Source organism: Struthio camelus, chromosome 4 (assembly GCF_040807025.1).
Source record: "Struthio camelus isolate bStrCam1 chromosome 4, bStrCam1.hap1, whole genome shotgun sequence".
NCBI lineage: Eukaryota > Metazoa > Chordata > Aves > Struthioniformes > Struthionidae > Struthio > Struthio camelus.
This window is the reverse complement of record NC_090945.1, coordinates 62,892,241-62,913,169: the sequence shown is the minus strand read 5'-3', so window position 1 is coordinate 62,913,169 and position 20,929 is coordinate 62,892,241. Positions and strand designations below refer to the sequence as shown.

The following is a 20,929-nucleotide window of genomic DNA, read 5'->3' as shown; positions in this document are numbered from 1 at the left end:
TTTTTTTTTGGAGTAAGGGTGCAATTGGTTTAAATCTGAAGGAGCTTTGGTCAGAACAACAACAAACCCTCCCCCACCATGTAATTTGCTGTAACAGCTCATTTTGTGCTACGTTGCAAGCAGAAAAGGAAGTTTTTAAGCTTTCTTAAATTATTTCCCTTTTAGTTGTTTCTGATGTCATGAACAGCAATTGAGCCTTGCCATGGTTCTGAGCGCAGAAAACTGGAATGAATTTGATGCCAAGGAACTGCTGGAAAATGAGGAATATGACCTTAATCTATCACCCTGGCTACAGCTTGATGAAAATGACTTTATTTAAAAGAGGCTGGATCATTTGCTTCTACTTCAGGTCGACAATGTAACAGTATATTTGATCTTAAAATGCCTGTTTATATTAATCCTCTTCTTTACAACATATTTCCTTGGATTTTTTTTTTTTTTTTTTGAACTTGCTACAGACTTGCATCATTTTAAATTAGAGTAAAACCTGAAGGACTCAGATGAGGACAAGTGTTCCTTTGACATCCTGGCATCCTGGATCAGATTCAGTCACAGGCTTGTTAACATGTTTGATCACAGTTCTCATCAGCAATCATGTCTAACACCACTATCACTCTTCTTTGTAGACCTTCCCAGCTATTGTTACAAATAACTTATTGCTATGGCCTCTTCAAAATGACACCTGTTCCTTGGGGTGTGGGGGAAGAGGGAGGCAGGGGAGAGAGGGAATGTTTCTTCTGATTTTTTCAGTTGCAATAATTACATCTTCCACTGCCCCAACTTCTCTCTCTTCCCCCTATCTCCTAGCAACTATCTAAAAGGTCTTCCTGATTCCTTCTCCTGTTTTCTTTTGTCATCTGTAATCCCCTGCCTCTTCCCCTATCTCCCTTTCCAAAGCTCTGTCAGTTGCTGTTGTAATATATTTACATCACAATACCTTCCCACCTTGAATTAGTATCCGCTAATCTTAGCTGGCACTTGAATTACTGCTCAAGGTTTCTTACTACCTCTAAAAATCTTTAAGCAGCATTCAGCTCCTCTCTTCTTTCATATTGCTGTTGTCATCATCCTGCTCGTTCCATATTCACAAACGTCATCGTGATGACACAGAGAAGAATCAAAATACAAGCAAAGTCTTTCTGAAGCAATCACTACTACTTATCTTCAGGACTTCATTTAACTGTTCACCCTCCCTTGTTTGACACGCTTTCGACTGTACTGAACAGATCCTCTACTTATTCTTTTGAGGGCTTCTTCTCATCTATCCTGCTGTGTGATTATTATTCAGGATCACACCCTCTCCAAAAAGAGAGCATTTCCTAATGAATGATTCCTTTGCAGATGATCTTCCTGCATTCTCGTAGCTATGTACCAAAGAGCCATAGACTTCTAAGTCTGTCTCTGAATCCCAATCACATCATCTCTGGCACTTGATTTCAAACATTCCTCTTTAAAACTGCATAACAGAGATACCTTAAAAAAAATTCCACCCGCACTTTCAATCCACTGACATTCACTTTCCTATCTCTTTCAGCCTGTCAGACTTGAGTATCGTTTTTGACTTGTTCTTCTACCCATCCCATTATCCATTCTCCACCTTTTGCCATATTTTGTCTGTTTAATATCATTTCCTATAATACATTTTATAATGTCATCCAGTTTTGCTTTAAATACACCATCGGCATTGGAGTGGAAATTAAAATTATTAGGCACGATCTTACTAGTTCAGTCAACATGCATAGACATTTCCATCTGCCACAGAGCAAATCATTTCAATCTTAAAAAAAACCAACCAAACAAAAAAAACCCTGAAATCAACGAGAACATTGGGCCAAAAGGAAACATGATTTTTTATTTTACAAAAAATGGATACTATTTCGTGCACGTAACAGAGACAGCACTCTCTTATCATCATTAAAACTTTAACTTAGTGTCAGTCACAGAGGGGGAAAAAAATCTCAAATAATCTTGGCACATGGTCACACATGCCATTTCCCAGTCTTTATATTTGGCAAGATTTCCTCAAATCTCCCAGGTAAATACATCTAGTTTGGAACCACCTGAGGCAGTGACAAAGAGGGTCCTGAATTCTCATTATCAAAGCCAAACACTCATGCAAGCACTGTGAGACTGAGGCCCTCCCTAACTTCAGATACTAGGGAATCCTGAATATGCCCTAACAAAGAGGGTATATTCTGGCAGACCCAGCAAGCTTCTCTCTCTTTCGATGATCTCAGAGAGGTAATCGCTGGCACCATCACAGCAGACTGACATTTCAAGCCAAGGTTTAAGCTGTCATGAAGGACCAGATGACATGTTTTTATTTAAGCACGAATGATTTTGAAATAGAAATGGGAATTTCAGTGAGTTACAGGCTGAACAAATTGATTCTCTACGATCTATTTTTTCCACTTTTGCTCCAGTGAGGAAGTTTAAGAAATTCACACTACATAGAGAGTCAAAGAAATTGATGGTTTCATACTACCTCTGTACCACTGCCAGAAGCTTGAGCTAAACCAATCACTTTTAACTAGAAATGGGCCTGAGACATGATGTTCTGATCTCAATCTGAACTTCACAAAGTTCATGGTAGTTATGTTAGGATTTTGTATTTGGCTTAGGTTCTTCTCCACGTTTAACAATGAAAAAAAAATCTTCTGAAGTATCAGTGGACTCTTCTCTATCAAGTTTAATAGAAATCAATAAATCAACTTGATCCAATCTCATTTCAACATTGCAAGGAATCTAAATAGGTGTCTTTTAGCACTGCAGTTATAATAAACCCCTCTAATTCTCTCTGGGAGTAGTTTTAGTGTGGATGTGAATTCCAATATGAACAGGATTCGAGAACATCCCCGGACATATTTGCCTGGTAATTACTCAGTAGAGTACAAACTTTATTAAATAGAGAAAAGATTTTTAGAACACCAGAGCCCTCTACTGCCTTAACACCACATTACTAAGTTTCTTCTTAAATGCTGCAATAAAAATCACTGAGATTTGGTTTTGAACATGAAAATAAAGCACAAAAGGTACTGAGAGATGCATAAAAAAGCATGCAGGCTTGAATACAGAAGCTATTCTTCCCAATCTCCAAATAGACAAAAGTCATGTAAAGAGAGAAACATTCATTCAAGAGGAGAAACCTCTTATGAACATTTCATATTTTTACAGTTTTAAGCAAAATAGCCTGGGAAAGGAGCTAGTTTTGCACCACTGTTTGCAATTTTCACACAAGCAGAAGAAAGGGGCGGGGGGGCAGCAACTCTGAACTTCAGCCTGTTTCAGGGCTCTATTTTGTTATGCCTCCTGCTGCACTGCAGTGATCTCTGCAGACTGCCCATATAGTAGAAGGGAATAAACAGAAAGGCTGTGTAAGGGTGTGCTTTCATGATCAGCTACAACTAATCTAAAATCAATGACGTTGAAAGGGCAGAGCCAATACAACTTACCATACAGCCACACAAGCAACAGATCCAAAACACATACACATATACTCCCAGTCAATAAGCATATGGAACTGGAAGGAAACGCATTGAGATTAAGGAGGGGAAGACAACAAAGTAGTCTTGGATTACTTTAGGTCAGTCACAATATGCCCTGAAAAGGTGTAACAGAGCTATCAAGAACCTTTCAATAATGAATGACTCTGGAACTGTTTTCTATCAACACACACAGTCCTCAAAGGCAACACGGCCAGAAAAACCAACTCAGCAAAGAGGGCAGAGTTGGGAATTTCCTGCTATCAGCAGGGGAAGACCAAGGGGTTACTTGAGGCAAGAAAGATGCTCTCTACGGTTATACACAAGCAGAATAAGAAAGAAGAAAGAAAGCAGGAATTGGATGCCTCATACTAAGACTCTCAAGAGGGACGTGGTCAGTCTCAAACGATCTACAGTCCTGTGGAAGAGAATTTGCTCTGCTAAGCCTGCATTCCTCATTTAAGTGCCATATTTGTCCCTTAATCAAGCAACTCAGCACTTCCATAAGGGAGCCCTCAAAAGTATTCAGGGGCATAAGATAAATATAGTATTGATTCTTAAGTCAAAAGTAGCTCTTTACAATAAGTGCCCACAAACAGTAGATTCTCATTAATGAAAAAAATTAGCATATGCCATGGATTCTCATCAACGAAGTATCTGAAAACCCTGTGGCAGCACAGTAATATTTAGCATTATTGTGTCATCCCACAGGCAGAGTAAGTTCATAAACTGCACTACATTTTCGGATCAGTTGGTTGTTGACTGACCTCAAAGACTGCACCTAATGACTTGAACTCCCTTAGAGCACAGCAAGTAGAAAGAAAAACTCTTTCTCAGTCTCAAACTTTCCACCATGCCCTGGGAAAGAATAGTAAGATCTAATGCTGAAACATTAAGTTGGCCCCTAATCTATCTGAATAGTTTCATAAAGAAGGTGACAGCAGAAGGGAAACGGAGACAAAAATGACAAACCTTACTGTCAGATCATTCACATTTGAAATATGAGATTGCCTGTACAGCATTATAAGCCCTAGTTTAGCAAAAACGTGCAAGGGCAAAGAACATATACAGGTTGCTTTGGCCTGCCCTCTGGTCCTGCTAGAAAGCAAATCTTTCTGTGACTTCAGAACTACTTTTTTCCTCCAAGAATTGCACGTGAAATTGGGTTAGATGAAAGACCTAACAAATCCAGTACTCATACTGTTGTCTTTCCCTAAACAAGAGCATGAGAACAAGGCAAGCATAAAACTAAAGCTTCTCAAAATACTCCCTCAGGCTCCAGCAATCTGTGGGCCAATGATTTCCTTACACAGAAATAATACCTTTCACTCAAATAGATCTTTTCCCACTGATTTGCTCAGTTCTTCATTGAACTCAATTATCCCATATAACCCCTATATACACAGCAACCTATGGTAAGGAGTTTCACAGTTAACTACATTATTACATCATACTATATTCGTGCCTGCATATATATATAGTATATATATATATATATATAGTGTGTATATATATATATATAAACTATATATATCGAACTGACAGATCTGCTTCATGTGTTTTTTTTTTTAATATTGGATTTGTTTAAAGTATTACAGTGCACAATAGAAACTGCTCAATCGAGATTCTTAAAAACACAAAGAACAGCAGTTTTGAACATTTAACTGAAGTATCATTTAAATATCACAATGTACTTCTGAATAATGCACTTACTAGAGCACTGTATTACAGGAGGATAGGGAACCCAGTGCACAAAATAAGCCTTCTGAATTAGCAGAGTGCTTATGACACGTACTTAAAGAGTGAATTAATCGCAGCCCTGCCACTAACCTGTTGTGACACTCAGGGCTTTTCACTTCACCTCAGTATATATTCAGTTTTTCCATTGTACAGTAGACATAATGATACCTCTCCTGCTTTTTGAAGCCTTCTGAGAATAGCAGCAATAAAAGTACTACATAAAAAGAGATATGCATTTATATTGAAATGTACCTATTCACTAAGAGCCATCAATTTCTAACTCACCAGTTAAATCATCTTTATAAGCATTCATTCATAAAAAGCATATGAAAAAATTTACCTGTTCATTTTTGCAGATCCACACTGTATTCCCCTGAAGCAGAATAAAGATTTTGGCTTTGTATCCTTTCAGTTCAAGATATCCACACTTCTCAGGGGCAACAGAAGTTCGGGACTGAGAGTTTTTATCAGACTGCGATTTCAAGGCATTGAGCATCGTATTAACCCAGTCATTCCTTTCTTCTAACAACAAAAAATTAGACAAAGGCAGGTTATATGTTAAGCAGCAGCTCCATTCTTCTCTACCATATTGGTCTTCCTGTTCTTTTACTGTGTTTTGCTGCTGTATGGAATAACTCCACCAGATCAGAGTGTACATCCACCTTGAATGGGAGGTGGGGGGGAGGAGGGGGAAGCATGAGCCCATGTCAGCAGAGATGTTAGAAAAAAATATCCATTCCATTAACTCCCAACAATCAACATGTAAATTGAAAGCTATACGACTGATGATCAATATTTCTAAAATTTTGATGACTAGTGCTTAGATGCCTACTCTCAGATAGCTTGAAGACTGAGGTCATAAAGGTGTAATGTCCACATTCTGGAAGTAAGATCAATGGAAAAGAACTACAGAAGTTATGCAAGCAAACACTGGAGAGTCTAAATATTATCTGTCACTGAAGAGGCAAACCATTCCCCAATACTATTTTATGTCTGGCCATGTTTTATGCAAAAACATTTGGCAGTTTACAATCTAGTCCATTAAGGTATAGCTGTTAAGCTTCACATTGTTAAGGGAACTGAGTAACCGGGAAAACAAATGTTTGAATACCTCTTGCAGGCATTATTAACTTAACGTCTTAAAATCTAGGAACATAAGTAGGCAAAGTAATAAAGTTCCACTCAGTTCACTATGTTCATACGTTTCATCAGATTAAGAACACTATATTTTAATGCTGAATAATTTGAATATATTAGACTTGGTCCGTGTGATTGGAACATTGTGAAAATTCCAGTTCTTTGCTCTGAAGGATTCAGGCAGTGAAATATACTTGGATATACACAAATAATCATTGTGAAACTTTGACTACATATATATATTAGCTCACTTAAAAAAAAAAAAAAAAACTCTTCACAGTATTTATAAAGTTATAAATTTCACAAAATCACTTCCTACTATTGCAAAGAATAGCATCACAACAATAATGTATTTACATCTTAAAGTGACGTGTGTTATTAAGGAGGAACAAAAAAATGAATGTAAGCATCAGAGAATGGTTTAAAGAGAAGAAAGATAGCAGTCTGGAAGGAAAGTTAATAAATAAAGTCCACATGTAATGTATAAAAATCTCCATTTCTAAATCTTTGAATAGAACTTAAATACTCTTGGAATAGCCCCAGCACAATTTGCAACCATAAATTCACAGAAGGACTAGAATCAAGTAACAGTTTTTGCACACACCAGAAAGCAAACAGTTATTTACATAATTTACTGTGAATACATTATCCAGAACTCAATAATGTAAGGACCAAACTGCGTGTCCAACATATATTTCTAACCTTAAGTGAACAGCTTTACACACAGGCCACTCTGTCCAAAGAGGGTTACATACCAAATAAAAATACAATTTCATATATAACAAGTGGCTGTTCTGAATACACAGTACTAAATACTTTATAAGTACAAGTTGTTAATGTTTTTTATAGTAATCAAAGGCAACAGTTCATAAAGCAAATGACAGCCCTGTAAAATTCATGTATTGCACTAAGGCTGTGTTCCAATGTGTTAAAAAAATCTATTTTAAAAGAAAACAAAGTCAAAAAATAATAAAATAGACCTACTTTTTAAACTGAGCTAACAACATAAAAATGTCTGAAATGATCTGAGCCAAACCTGATAAGATGGATTTGTTCACTGATGCTGCATTCCTGTTACAGCCTACAGCAAATGTTTACAACCAAGCTGTAACCCATAAAAACGGGAGTGGATAATGGAAATGCAGAGAGACCTAAGCTATAATGGTACTCGCACGTACTGCTGTAAATACATATTGCATATCTTTTAAGTACTTCTTAGGTATTCTATTTTATTTGATTATTTTCATAAAGAAGTTAAATCATATATGTACTAATATTGATTCCAGATATTATACATATTATATATCATAGCTGTTGGTTGATAAAGCATTAAATCAGAAGGTACACGAACTTCCCATTTACATTTGTATTCTCTATCAACACATGGTTGAAAATACTGTACAAGACAGTAAATAAAGACACCCAGAAAAATCCAGATTTTCTTTGGTCACAGTATCACATCCAAACCATCAACTTCACTGTTGCTCTTTGTCAATTTTATATCAAGCAATGACTCGGAGAAGATGGCTGAGAGCACACAGACTACAAGTACTACTAGTGAGTGCCAAGGAATATCCAGAAAAAAAAAAAAAACACTTTAGGAAGGACAGAGGAAGAGGTAAGAGCCGGAAAACAGCATTCTTATTTTGATATTTTTTAAAAGCCATTCTCCAACAAATTCAGCCCTTCAAAGTATATTTTCTACAAATTAGGCCTATCAAAGTTTAAAGAATATGATTATGCTGGAGATCATAAATTAGATCCTTCAAATACCAGTGCAATAGAGTTTTTTTGATGCTCTTGCCAACCCACTTTGGACTGGGTTCCTAAGGAAACAGGTTTAACACAATTACATTGTGTGAACTGACATATGCATATCTGTCTATCCGTCTAACAACTTTTAAACTTACTAGAATATTTCAAGAAAATTTTGCATTGTACGAATGGCAAGTTGACATTCGTCAACTTTGACAGTACGAAAGGCAGTACTTTGACAGTACGAAAGGCAAGTTGCAAAATCTGCATAAAACAGCTGTTTAGCCTACACCTATCACACTTCACAGAGAAGGTGCTTTTGCATGAGCACAGATTTTATAAATGGCCTTTTATGGAAAATTTCAATATTAACTTTGAGACTTTTCAATATTAACTTTTATTTAATATGGTGTCCACAGAAGCATTTGTTTTATTATTATAATCATAATACAGAGGTTCCAGGCATGGAAGTGAAATGAGAAATATCCTTGATCTGCTTCAAGGCGATTTCAGTGGTAAATCCTAGGAACTAGGGTTAATAACCGAGCTTCATTAATCCAACCACTCCACAGAATCTGAGAGAGGCCATTAGTTCTGGATGATGGAAAATATTTCCACTTTTTCTTCAAAAAAATTTGTAATTTGCCTCTCTGGAGTCCTGGAATTTTGTTAGCAATCTCCACTGTGCCTAGACCATAATTTAATTTAGAGCATCTAAAAAATAATTTTTATTCCAAAGCTTACAATTATCTCAGGTCTCACTTCATGAGCCTAAAACAGCTGGTTTCCAAAAATATTTCTGGTAATTTGACTTCACAAATTATATTTCACAAACATAATTTACCAGCAGTTACTAGCATGACTTTCTAGCAGTCATCATTAGAATCACATGCATTCCACTTACCTTCTTTATCCACCCGGAAGACAAACGTCCTGTGGGATGTGACAACTTCAAATTTATTCTCCCCATGAACTTTTATTGTTGATATAGCAGAAAGCAGTATTATTCCTTTAGAGAACACTTCCTATAATAAAAGTACAATAGAAATAGTTTAATAACTCTCATGGAACATTAAAAATCTCTCTCATCTGTTCTAAACATCACATTACTTGCCACAACGTTTAGCATTTTATCTCTAATTATGAACTGAAAGGGATCACCAGTTCTCTGCAAAAATCCATTACCCTGTCAATACCAAGGAGAAACCTCTAGCTTGGCTTGATGTGTTCTTCTCTGCTATATGAGGTGGGAGGAGAACGATTCCTCACAAACATCATTTGGTGCCTGAGCAAATTTTCTCCACATTTTCTATTTTTCAACGAGGAATCAGGACAATTGAACGGAAAAGTAAAGCCAATTAGTAAAATTACTACAAGAACCTTTAAAAGCGCTCCTAGTAATACTCCTGCTTCCTCATCTTTTAAACTAATCAACCTAAGCGTTCTATATTAAATAAATAAATAAATAGATAAATATTAAAAAAAAGGAAAGCTCAAACTGCCAGGGTAGCATCTTGGAAATACTTCTGCACAATTCCTTGATTCCAAAGTTAAGATAGCTCCTCCTGCCCCTACTATGCTTCGATCAATTGGTTTTCTGGCTAAGACAACTCGGATATGCTGCTAAGATTTATGATTCACATGCAGTAATAGCCCAACAGTCAGCTCCCCATAAAGAGTCTGTATTGCACCAGCTTCCTTTCTAAAGTATAGATTATTATAATAAGGCTTATATAAGGACTCAAGGTACCACTGTGAAGGTTAAACATGGAAGATGCACAGGGTATATCATCTGTTTACTGAGTTCAATATATTTCTTTCACACTATTCACCTTTTTATGATGTTACACCTTTAGGTATAAATACGCATCGATGAATGTTGTTCAGACAACTGCAATTTATCAAAAAAAAAAAAAAAAAGCTGAAGTGAACACTGCTATAATTACACCACAAACTACCCTCTGTCAGTCAGAATGGTCTTAGTATTACGTATCTATTTTCATTAAGGCTGAACTTGTTCAAAGAGATTGTAAACACAGCCGTTTTGTATTTGTTAAAAATGTTAGATATCGTATTAACTACTGATCCTTCGCAGTAGCAAAACAAACTCTTACTATAGATGTTATTTCTAAATGTGTTCAGATATAACTATATTATGGTGTTTGCAGGCATCTACTGGCAGTATTTGGTACTGTAAGAGAATACCTTAGACTGCTAGAAGTAATAGCTATTTTATTTTACCTACTTTAAAAAAAAGTGGCTTTCCTTTTAAGCTGAGTATAGTTTTGGTTTTGCTATTTAAACACCTCACCTTTTTAAACCTTTACTCTCCAAGGTATATACATATATATCTTCAAACAGAGTTTAAACAATGATAATTTCTCAATTACTTTTCTATAACAGCTTCTCTTTCATACGCAAGAAATAATGCCTACTATTACAAGCTCCCTTGTTGATGAAGAGAGAATTTCTCTCAAATATTCCAGACAAGACATTATTTAAATTATTACATTATTAATTAATAATTATTAATGAATTGATGAATTTATTAAATTATTGAATTATTTAAAAATAAAAAAGAGGAAAAAAAAAGAAAAAACACCCAAACCAGACATTTCTTCTGCTACACAGAGATGTCTGCACGAGTTTTTGAGCTGTTAGTAATTCTCTGGCAGAACAATTTTCTTCTGAAAAAGAGTTAGGCTTGTCAATCAACTGCTTTGAGGGAAACGCTTATTTTCAAATATAGTGCAGTGAAGCCCTTCTTTGCCAGATATGTTTCACAGCTGGCCTAAAAGACCCGGGAAAACACCGTTTTGCACTGTTTTGGCTTTCTTTCTGCAACCTATTTCAAGAATGACAGTGATTCCTCTCTTTCCCCAGTGAATTTCATTCCTCGTTACGCGCAAACGCAACGTAACACATCAAAACATAAGAATTCCTTTTCTCTAAATCACTAATATATTTCTCAGGGCTCCTAAACTGTTTTTAAATGAAAGCATCAATACAAATAGGAGTTTTGCCTTACTATTAAGTGTGCTTTATAGCACCAGAGTTCTTCTGCCAAATGCAGGAAGAACTCCCAAGCAAAAGCTATGCATGTTCAGTAGCTGAAAAGAATTCTCAAACCGTATCTTCCTTTCTTGAGCTTGCTCTTGCTTCAGTTTACCACATTCTGTTAAAGACAAAACCACACAGGATGTTGCTCTGACCACATCATCTTACTCAGGACTGTGTACATCAGAAACGAGCAGCATCAGTGATTCAAACAAAAACAGTTCCTAGGTCAGACGCTGCTTGTAGGAAGAGAACATTTTTCTTCATATATGCAGGTATAAAGGAAAGAAGAGATCTGCACTGATTAAAAGGAGACATGCTGCTAGATCAAAGTTAGAGAAAGGTTTAGACCACTCAGGGAAGTGTTATGATGGGCTAAATACATGTTTTCGTGAATACCACCCTCCCCATCCTCCACACGCGTCGCTCTTGATTAGCCATGCAGCACAACTCCCCTTCTTCAGAATTTCATTCCTCTCAAGTTCCTAATTCAAGTGACAAATAGAGCGATTCAATATTGGTAGTGTTTCTATGTAAAATAAACACCCTTTTAAACCATTCAGTCTACCTCTCTCTCTGAACGCTCCTTGTAATAATTAGGCCAATATCTCTGTAAGGATTGATTTTTTTTTGACAACTATTTTTAATTGAGATTTTTGAAACTAATAGTTCTGAAGGAAGCATTGTGCTAACTTGTTTGTGTAGGAATGTTCCTGGACAAACATACACCACAATAGAGGGATCTGGTCATTAAAATCTAAAAGCTAAAAAAACAGCTTCCCCATTTAAAAATAGCTAGGCGTTTAAGATCAGTCAGAGGAGAGATACGTTGCCTGTGCAATGAACCGTATGACTACGCCTGCCTTTATCAGCACAGGCAATGCTGGCTCCTGAGCTGCATGCAGGTCTTGAAGAACCTGCAAATGGTTACTTACAGTGTCAAGGTAACAACGCACACGCAAATGCAATGTGGTGGTATCCATCTACCAGGCAATGCACGTGCTCTGGCTATGGGAGGAGTGATCTAGCAGAGATCACTGGAACAAGAACTCCATGCCCCACAATCACACCACTGCTCAGTCCAACGCAGTCCCACTTTGCACTGAGAACTGCGGGTAGACAAATACGTTCTCGTCCTAACCGCAAACTACTCCAAGAGTTTCTACCAAATCCTCAGCTGTCAGTTTGCTTCAGGCCTTGCAGTTCTCAGATATATGAAGATTTTAACATGTGACTCATCAAGTTACGAAGTCAGGCACTCAGATATGGTCAAATTGTACACACAGATCAACCAGTGTCTCTTTAAATCCCAGGAGTGAGGTTTTGTATTCAGCTTTCAAGAAAACGGACACAGAGAGGCTTAAACCAAGCCTTTTTCAAGCTTCTGATAGCCAGTCCCCCCTCCTTCCCCTCAACCTTTTATATAGGGGCGGTAGGGATGGTAACCTCCTCTGGGTCCTGCGCCATGTTAAATACTCTCCTAAACAGGAGGGAATATTTCTGGGATCTTCCATGCCAGATGAATGCAAAAGTGTCCTAGGCTAGAGTCAGTAACCTCAAGGTAAGTGTTCAGTTACCTTCAACAGAAGAACAACAACTACCACCACCACAGCCTCCGTGCAGACACAAAGTTTGATTTAACAGCACGTCTTTCCTCAACTACACTACAGACAATGTTAAAAAAATCCCAATGCTATATTCTCCAGGTCTTTCTTAAGGACTAACCCTGCTTTTCTGCACCTCTAAAGCTCTCGGATGAACACGCATTGTCACTCCAATCCCAATGTTACTCTATTGTTCTCTTCACATACACAATCATGTCTTTTACTGTAAGTGAAGTTAAATAAGAAAATATGATCAGGTTATCTCATGTTCCTAATCAGAAGGCATAATGAGGATCAAGGAAAACAAGTTTTTTGAATTTGTCACTAATTTCCTTGGCCCTTCAGGACATAATTAGCTTTTTCTTACTTTTATTTTTTCCCCCTCATAATTTACTCAAACAGGTTTAAGAGTATGCATATTATAAAGTATCTATAGAACTCTTCCTGTTTGCAGCCACCCTGCATAATATTCAGGAAATTTTACTGGAAATTTTATCTTGTTCCTAACTTACTTATTATGCATTTTCAACAGGAAAGTTTCCTGTGTTTCAGGAAGCCTTCCAGTGTTTCAAATAATATACATGCATCTAACCTCATCTTCACCAAACATGCACTCCATATGTCTATCTATCTATCTATCACTTTTAAGCTTAACAAGATCTTTTTTATTTCTAAGAGGAGAAATGAGGGGAATTAATCACACAGCAACAGAAAAAATGTTTCGTAGCAAACTCAGGTGTATTGAATAGACAGAAAGTAAAAATCCAAAAGGATAAATGGGAAATATATCAGGAAAAAAAAAAAAAAAGCAAGCAAGCAAGGTTTAGAGGCAGGTCCCAAAAGAACAACGTATTTTTCATTGTGAAAAGTAGTATTGAAAGGTCAAACAAGTGTTTTGCGAATCTTGTTTTCATAGAGGACATACAGCTTTTGTTGAAAGGCACAATTTTCGAATGCATTTCAGTATCACATATCAAAAGTGAACTACTTTAATCAAACTGGCATTCTAAAACTAGACAAGGCAGGCAGGTATGCCTTTTGAGCCTGCAAATTAAACTAGGTAACGACAAAACTTCTGGTAAGAATCAATCCGCAGCTACAGAAGCAAAGAACAGTCACTGACATCACAGCACTATGCTGATTTTAAACAGATGCACTCAAATGCAAGTTAGTCTAATGTTATATGGTTTTTTTCTAGAAGATATGCAGGAAAAAGAAACATTTTAATTAAAGAGTAAAGGAGTACTTCTTTTCAGTTTTAAAGTGTTCCATGCCAAGCTTAATCTTTCTTTCAAAAAATTCCAATGTGTTGGGTTCCCATGACAAGTTAGGACTGTTTGCTGCCACCAGCAATATAACATTTCATCTCTTGAACGTGGTTTGCATGATTCTGTTCTATTTCACAGAATTCAGCATTCTCCCCCCTTCAATAAGATAAGAAGTTCTTATGACATCTAACTGAAAAGATCAGGAACAGAAGCAGGAAGAAAAAGAGGATTAACAATAAATTAAGATCTCAAGAATACCTTAAAATATTTAATAATGTCTCATCCTAATATTTGCAATGGGAAATATATCTAATATGAATATTCATTTGTAATTATTTCTGAATTCCTTCATGGTACTGTTGATTGGGACAAAATGTCTCTGTAACATATACATGTCACTTACCTTTTCATTATTGTAATAGGAAATGCTGTCTCCATCAAACTTTACCCAGCGTTTCTGAAACACACATTTGCTGTGGATCAAAAAATAATACAGTTACAATGATGTCACGTTGCACTAGTTTGTAAGAACACCTCAAGTGCAAATCATAGAAAGGTCAAAGCACATTTTAACTTACTGTATTTCAGCCTAAACATTTAGAAAATTAAAACAAATATTAACCCTATTATATCTCTTCAAAAGTAGCAGAAATGATTTCATATATAATAAAAATAGTAAACATGGAAAAACAATAAGTGCAATACTAATAGACTTCTTTTATAAATCAGTGTCTTCCACATTTTTATGAAATCTGGGTCCCCCACGTGCTCTATATCACATTTGAAGCGATGAGGAAAGAAACTCTCAGTAACTTAATATTGTTGCTCACTAGAATAAACAATTAATGACTTTTAAAACACAAAGAAAGGCGTTTCGTGAATGATCAGAAATTACATGACTTATTTCCTCACATCTCTTGTGCCACCCCTGAAGACAAAGCTTAGCTAAAGCAACATTCTGGTACGGCTTACAGTCCCCAAGGCCTAGGGAGGGAGTCTAGAATACAAAACATCAGCATCACCAGAGATCGGAGACGTTTATAAAGCAATATGGTCAGCAGGGCATAGCCCCCTAATCAACTTAGTTCACTCACCTAGAGGACTTAACTGGCCTCAATGTGACACTGCAATGGTGTTATTTCAGTGAAAGATCCTATTCCTCTCATAATGAATCATTCCTCATCTGTGCTGATAAACTTGCAGTGGAAGTAAAAGTGTTTCTGAAACTCCAGTTACATCTACTTTCAAGTCTTCTGCCTCTCTCCCAAAAAGCACAAGAAATACTTGGAAACTAACAGGTATAAGGGATGAGGACAGGCTGTTTTTCTTGGAGGCAGAGGAAAACTCTGAACACAGAGCATACCTTTAAGAGATGCATGCTCTGTAAAATATTCTCCAAAAAGGAAAAGTTGAGTCAAAATGGCTATTTCATTAACATGTGTCGTGAGAAGGACATCTCTGTTTATAGGCTATGATATCTTCTGTCATCAGCCTCTTCTGCACCCTCTCTTCCCTCTTCATCTCAGGCCAACCAATAAATGTTGAATGATCTCATGTGACCACCAAGTACAACATAAAGCTTCATTTTCTTTCTGTGCTATCTGCTGGAGATCATTAATGAGAAGCGCATTTCATTATCTGTTTTGTTGTTAACTCACTCTATAAGGACCGCCTTAAAAAAAATTATTTTACATGAACCTTAAGTAGTTTATTGTGCTCATTAAACATGTTGACAGCCTATTAGTTATCATCTATGTAAGAGTTTCAATTCTAAAATAAATTAAACAGTTAATTAAGCAAGAACAAGACCCTACTCTAACATCTCTTTTCCCAACATCATTTCCTTTATGTTAAATGAGTGCTCTGCTTTAGGATTAGTAGACTGAGATAGTTTATCAAACCTTTAATTAAATAGCAGCTCTGGGTTAATTGACTTGTATTATATGACAATAACAAATCATATTTTTTCTTAAACTGGAAAGGCTAACGTAATGCCTAGTTTCCATTAAAACGTCATTGAACTTCAAGATGATACAGAGAAAAGTGAACTTAGCCTCACATACCACGTGAATGAGCTGAATGGCTTTAAAATGTATAGTGACCAACTAATAAGAGAAGCTGTATTTTAAATGCACAATTTGCAGGAATTTAAGGAAACGGTTTCAAAAGATGCATCTTCCTTCCCCTGAGAGGATACAAAGTGTCAAGTGTAAATAAGGGGTTTTTAAAAAAAAAAAAAAAAAAACAAACCACACACACCCACACCCACACCTCAGGAAAAGAAACAAGACAAATTTTCAGTTGGCATGGATTTAAATAAAACATGGCATGGTTTTAATGGATGAATAATTCATTGTTCTGTTTTCTTTGTATGTTCATTTAAGAAAAATCAGTTTTCTGATATCTGAGAAATGGTACTGTGGGAGAGAGAACAAACAAAAAATTCCATTTATTAAAGCATATTTAAGAACAAGTCATTGAAATTTAACCAGAGAATCTCACTGGTTCAAGGCTAATTACACTGTAACTGTTCTAAACACTCCTGCTAAATATTAATTTTGTGGTAAACTCCCTATCTTTTGAAAATGATGCATTCTCACAGGGTACTGTATCTAAAGCCTTCACCCTCTGCTCTTAACTCTATTGTTTCTAACAGCACCAGAAGCCAGCTGGATCTACAACTGTGTTATACATCATTCTATCATCTAACTGTCAAAGGTATGTAAAAAATATATATATATAATGAAAGAGGCCTGTAAGCGAAGTAAAATAAAGTTAAAGCTAAAGTAAAACTAAAATTAATACATTCAGCATAAATTCTGAATAAGTAATGTAAATGTGTATCACTGCAAAAAGTCTTTTGACTCTACACGAAATTAATCTTTGATTCTTTATTGGTGATAGTGACAATCTATTGAAGTTAGAAACGGATGAAAAAAATTTGATGTTGTTTGAGCAGATTAAAATTCCATATTGCAAAACAGGTTTATCAAACCAAATATAGTCCTCCTTGATATTCTGCTTGAACAACGCAACACAGTATCTAGTATAAACAAAGCCAAAATTAAAGGAATTAGAATTTGGTAATTCAGAACTGTTAAAGTAATCACGAAAGTGGGAATTGCCATGCAACAGAACCTCTACCAGTGGGGTCAAAACCAGAAATGGAATCTCAGCCAATACTATTCAATAACTTTATCACTAACCCAAAAAGACTTTGAAGCAATTACTGTAAAAATAAGCATAGATGAAGAGTAATGCTGATTATTATAGCCACAAATAATGAAAGGCCAAACATTTTAATATTACTTTTAAATATAGCCAAACATATAGCCCTAAGAATAAAGAATGCAGAACTACTAAGACTACTAAGAACTACTAAGAGGAAAGGAAGAAAAGAAGCTAGAGTGACAAAAAAAAAATGTATTACAGCACTGACAATATGTGAGAAGCTTCAAAGAAAGTCATAAGAACAGTCAGAGAACTGGAAACATTTAAAGTGAAGAATAGTCTGCTCAATTAATTAAGGAGGAGGTTAGAATAATTTCATCGGAGTTTACAAGTATTTACGAAGCAAAGATCTGATAATAGGGACCTCTTTAGCATAAAGATCATAAGAAGAGCTGAAATTTAAAGTTGGTTAAATTAAAGCAACTAAAAAAACCTTTTTAAACAGTCAGAGCCATTAGAATTTTTTACCTACAAATAGGATGGCCTCTTTATTACCTGAAATCTTAAAAACATGACCTGGACTCAGACTCCTCCTATGGAGGCACCTCAATAAACTAAACCTGAAGACTGTTCATTCTAGATGCTCTTCTACACTCAAGGTTCAACTTACAGATTCATATGAGACTGAACAGCTCTGGAACCCAAAAGGGTCTCTTGTCAAGGACATCATTCATTTATATTTGTGGCCAAACTTGTAAAGTAGTATTTCAGAATCGGAGTTTGTTTTCTCTTACTTCGTGGTCCATAGAGAAGCAGTAAAAAAATACACATTGGAAATGTTACTAGGAATTAACTCTCTATATTTACTCTACAGCATAAGAGCAGGGATCCACATTTTTAATACAAATATTTTTCCTAAGTACACTTACTAAATAAACTTCAGAATGGGCAATATATTATTAAAAATTGAGAAGAATTCAGAAGAATAACTCTGCACTCTTGCAACAAAAATAGTTCCCTTCCATTTCCCACCAAACTTAATTCTTCCTCTAAAAGCAAGCAGTGACCATAAAGAGACCTAATATCTCTAAGGGAAACATACACCTTCGTAATTATATAGAAATCATAACAAATACCATACCCTTGAGGGGATAATTTATCCAGCCATCCTGCTTTAACCTTCTTTGCTGATGGTCCATAAAAACAAGCATATGGTGTTATTGACTCATTTGCAATCGAAGTTGGATCTCCATCAAATGTCCAAAAACGCATCTGTTCACTGACCAAGAAGTTCATATCTCCACTGTGGATTTTACTACATGACGACGAATGGGGTTTGGCTTTCTTTTTCTTTTTCTTTAAAGGCAAAGAACGTTGTTCCACAATAGAATAAACAGATTCACCTTCAGGTTCTTCTGGTACCAGCGGTTTGTTCTCCTGAGACAGACCTTCATTTTTCACACAGTCCTTTGTCTTCTCTTCTTGATTACTAAGGGAACTACAAAGAAAAAATGCATTCTGCTCTTAACGTATTGCTAAAATGCACAAACAAATAAAACTAATAATTAGGACAATTATTCTTAGAATACATTTATTACATTTTACTTTTGCAATAACCACAGACCAATGCTAAACATTGTATGTATTTTAATTATGACCATAACCAAATCCCACTTTCTCCAATCAGTAGAACTGGTAGAAAGGCAACACTTGCTGGTTCCTTTATAGGCCTGAATATTACAGAACTTCAAAATTAATTTTCCTTCCTTGGAAAATTAGATTTATTTTACAGGTTTGGGGGGCTTGCAGTTTCAGCATTCTCTTCCCTTCAACAGGGCCAGGTACAGACTCAAAACTTAAGGAGGATATGAGCTGATACCTCCCATTTGCTCAAACCACTGGCCACTGCCATATGACAGGAGTAGAGGACGATTTTGTTCAGAGAATGGCTGGAAGGAGGCAGAGTAAAAAAGTATTCAGACACAGTTATTTAGGAGACATCCAAAAATAAAACATGTTGTCTTCTTTGTTCTGACTGGCAAAAAGATCTATAAGAACTCCTCCCAGTTCCTCCCAAAATTCTGAAACCTGGGTTAGACGGCCACAGAACCAAACCTCACCTCCTATGGCATGGGGTGAGGGTTCAAACAGAAGAAAATACACTAATGGCTGTGCCTTTCAGAGGTAGGGATCTACCATGAGATATCAATAAAGACCATTTTCCTCCCTGAAATTTAAATTTTCTCTTTAACTTTTAATTAATACCGTAGATCCTTGTGAGAAGAGTGTTCTTCATTCATTTCTAGATCCAATTTATTTTCATAATCCAGGAATTCACTTCCATGAAGTTCCTAGAAAGTAGAAATATATTCCAACAAACATTTGTACTGAAAGACTAAATGATGTTAAAATTACTGCAGATATACATCACTCACAAATGCTCCAACTAGAAAAGCTATTCTTTACTGTGTTTTAAACTGATATGCATTTTTGAAAGATGTTTTAAATAATATTTTAAGAAATGTTATTTTCAGTATTTCCATTTAAAAAAATAATATTCAGATAAACAAAAACAGAAACTTTTGAGTGAAGTCCAAAATACCTGCTGCAGACAAATTAGAGGAAGAAATGCAGTGCATGGAAGTACTAGGAGGTTGTTTGTTTTTTTTTTTTGCAAGTACAATGAATATTATTTTTACACTGAAATTTTCTAAGGTCAACAGCCATGTGCTGAAAATATGTGAAGTATACCATTATTAATATACCACCATTAGCCTATCTTTCATGTCAATAGTTGTTTTCTGGATTAAACATACAGCCTTCAGAGTACACTAAAAATAAAGTAAATGATAAATTCAAATTCTTACAGCATTACTGAATTCTGTCATATCAAATATATCTGGCATTTTCTTGACAACCTCTTCTTCCTAAAAGGCACAGGGTCTTTTTTATTTTTATTAATGTTTGTTTAGAAATCTTTATCATAAACTGCTCAGTGTACAAAATGCAGGTTAACACTGTTCAAGAACACAACATTTTGCATTTACTAAATTTGTTTTGTCAATCATAACGCATTACTAAGCTTCTCACTCAATACTCATTTTTCTTCCTCTAGAAAAATCAAACTACAATGAACAGCTTCATGCTTTATGATGGAAGCATTTTAATGTACTCATTTAAGCTTTGAAGTACATGTCATGAGCTGAAGGTTGGCAAAAAAAAGTGGATAAACTTTCACAACTGTTGCCATTTGTTTTCTGAGAAACAGTACCACATCTTACACCCGAGGGATGTACTCTGGCAACATGAAAAGACAGACTTAAAAAAGAACAGAGCCAAAAGCTGAATATGTGTAACTACAGCAAAAATTCCAGAAATCACAGGCTGCTGAGAGGGTAATCCTAGGGGAACATTTTGGCTTCCTCTGCCAGTCAGATACTTGAAAGAAAAAAAATATTTTGCTATATCATAGCTCCAAGAATTAGACTAAAAAACAAAACAAAAAAAATTTCAAACAAACTAAACAGTAAACTCAAAAGCAAAATGTCTACTGTTTATCAAATGCTTGCACTGACTGGAATCGCACAAAAGGAGGTAATGTGGCAGCGCTCCACTTCTATGCAATCGCCAGAAGACTAATTCATAAAGTATATCTTTAGATTAGGCAAAAACGTTTAGGATCTTTCATCTGCTGATTAGGATACAATTGACGGTT

General features: G+C 35.9%; 1 protein-coding gene across 4 annotated transcripts in view; it reads right to left on the bottom strand.

Annotated features, from left to right (window-relative positions):
• Positions 1-20,929, bottom strand: part of ARAP2 (ArfGAP with RhoGAP domain, ankyrin repeat and PH domain 2) — a 127,035-nt gene that overhangs the window by 87,846 nt on the left and 18,260 nt on the right. For all 4 annotated transcript variants that reach the window (XR_011141078.1, XM_068943219.1, XM_068943218.1 and 1 more), the window contains exons 5-9: positions 19,480-19,565; positions 18,356-18,712; positions 14,447-14,516; positions 9,019-9,139; positions 5,563-5,744 (exon numbers count right to left, since the gene is read on the bottom strand). Coding sequence is in view for 3 of the 4 variants with exons in the window: in XM_068943219.1 (XP_068799320.1) it covers positions 5,563-5,744; positions 9,019-9,139; positions 14,447-14,516; positions 18,356-18,712; positions 19,480-19,565 (816 nt within the window). In the remaining variant the exon portion in view is untranslated. The remainder of the gene's footprint in view (positions 1-5,562; positions 5,745-9,018; positions 9,140-14,446; positions 14,517-18,355; positions 18,713-19,479; positions 19,566-20,929) is intronic.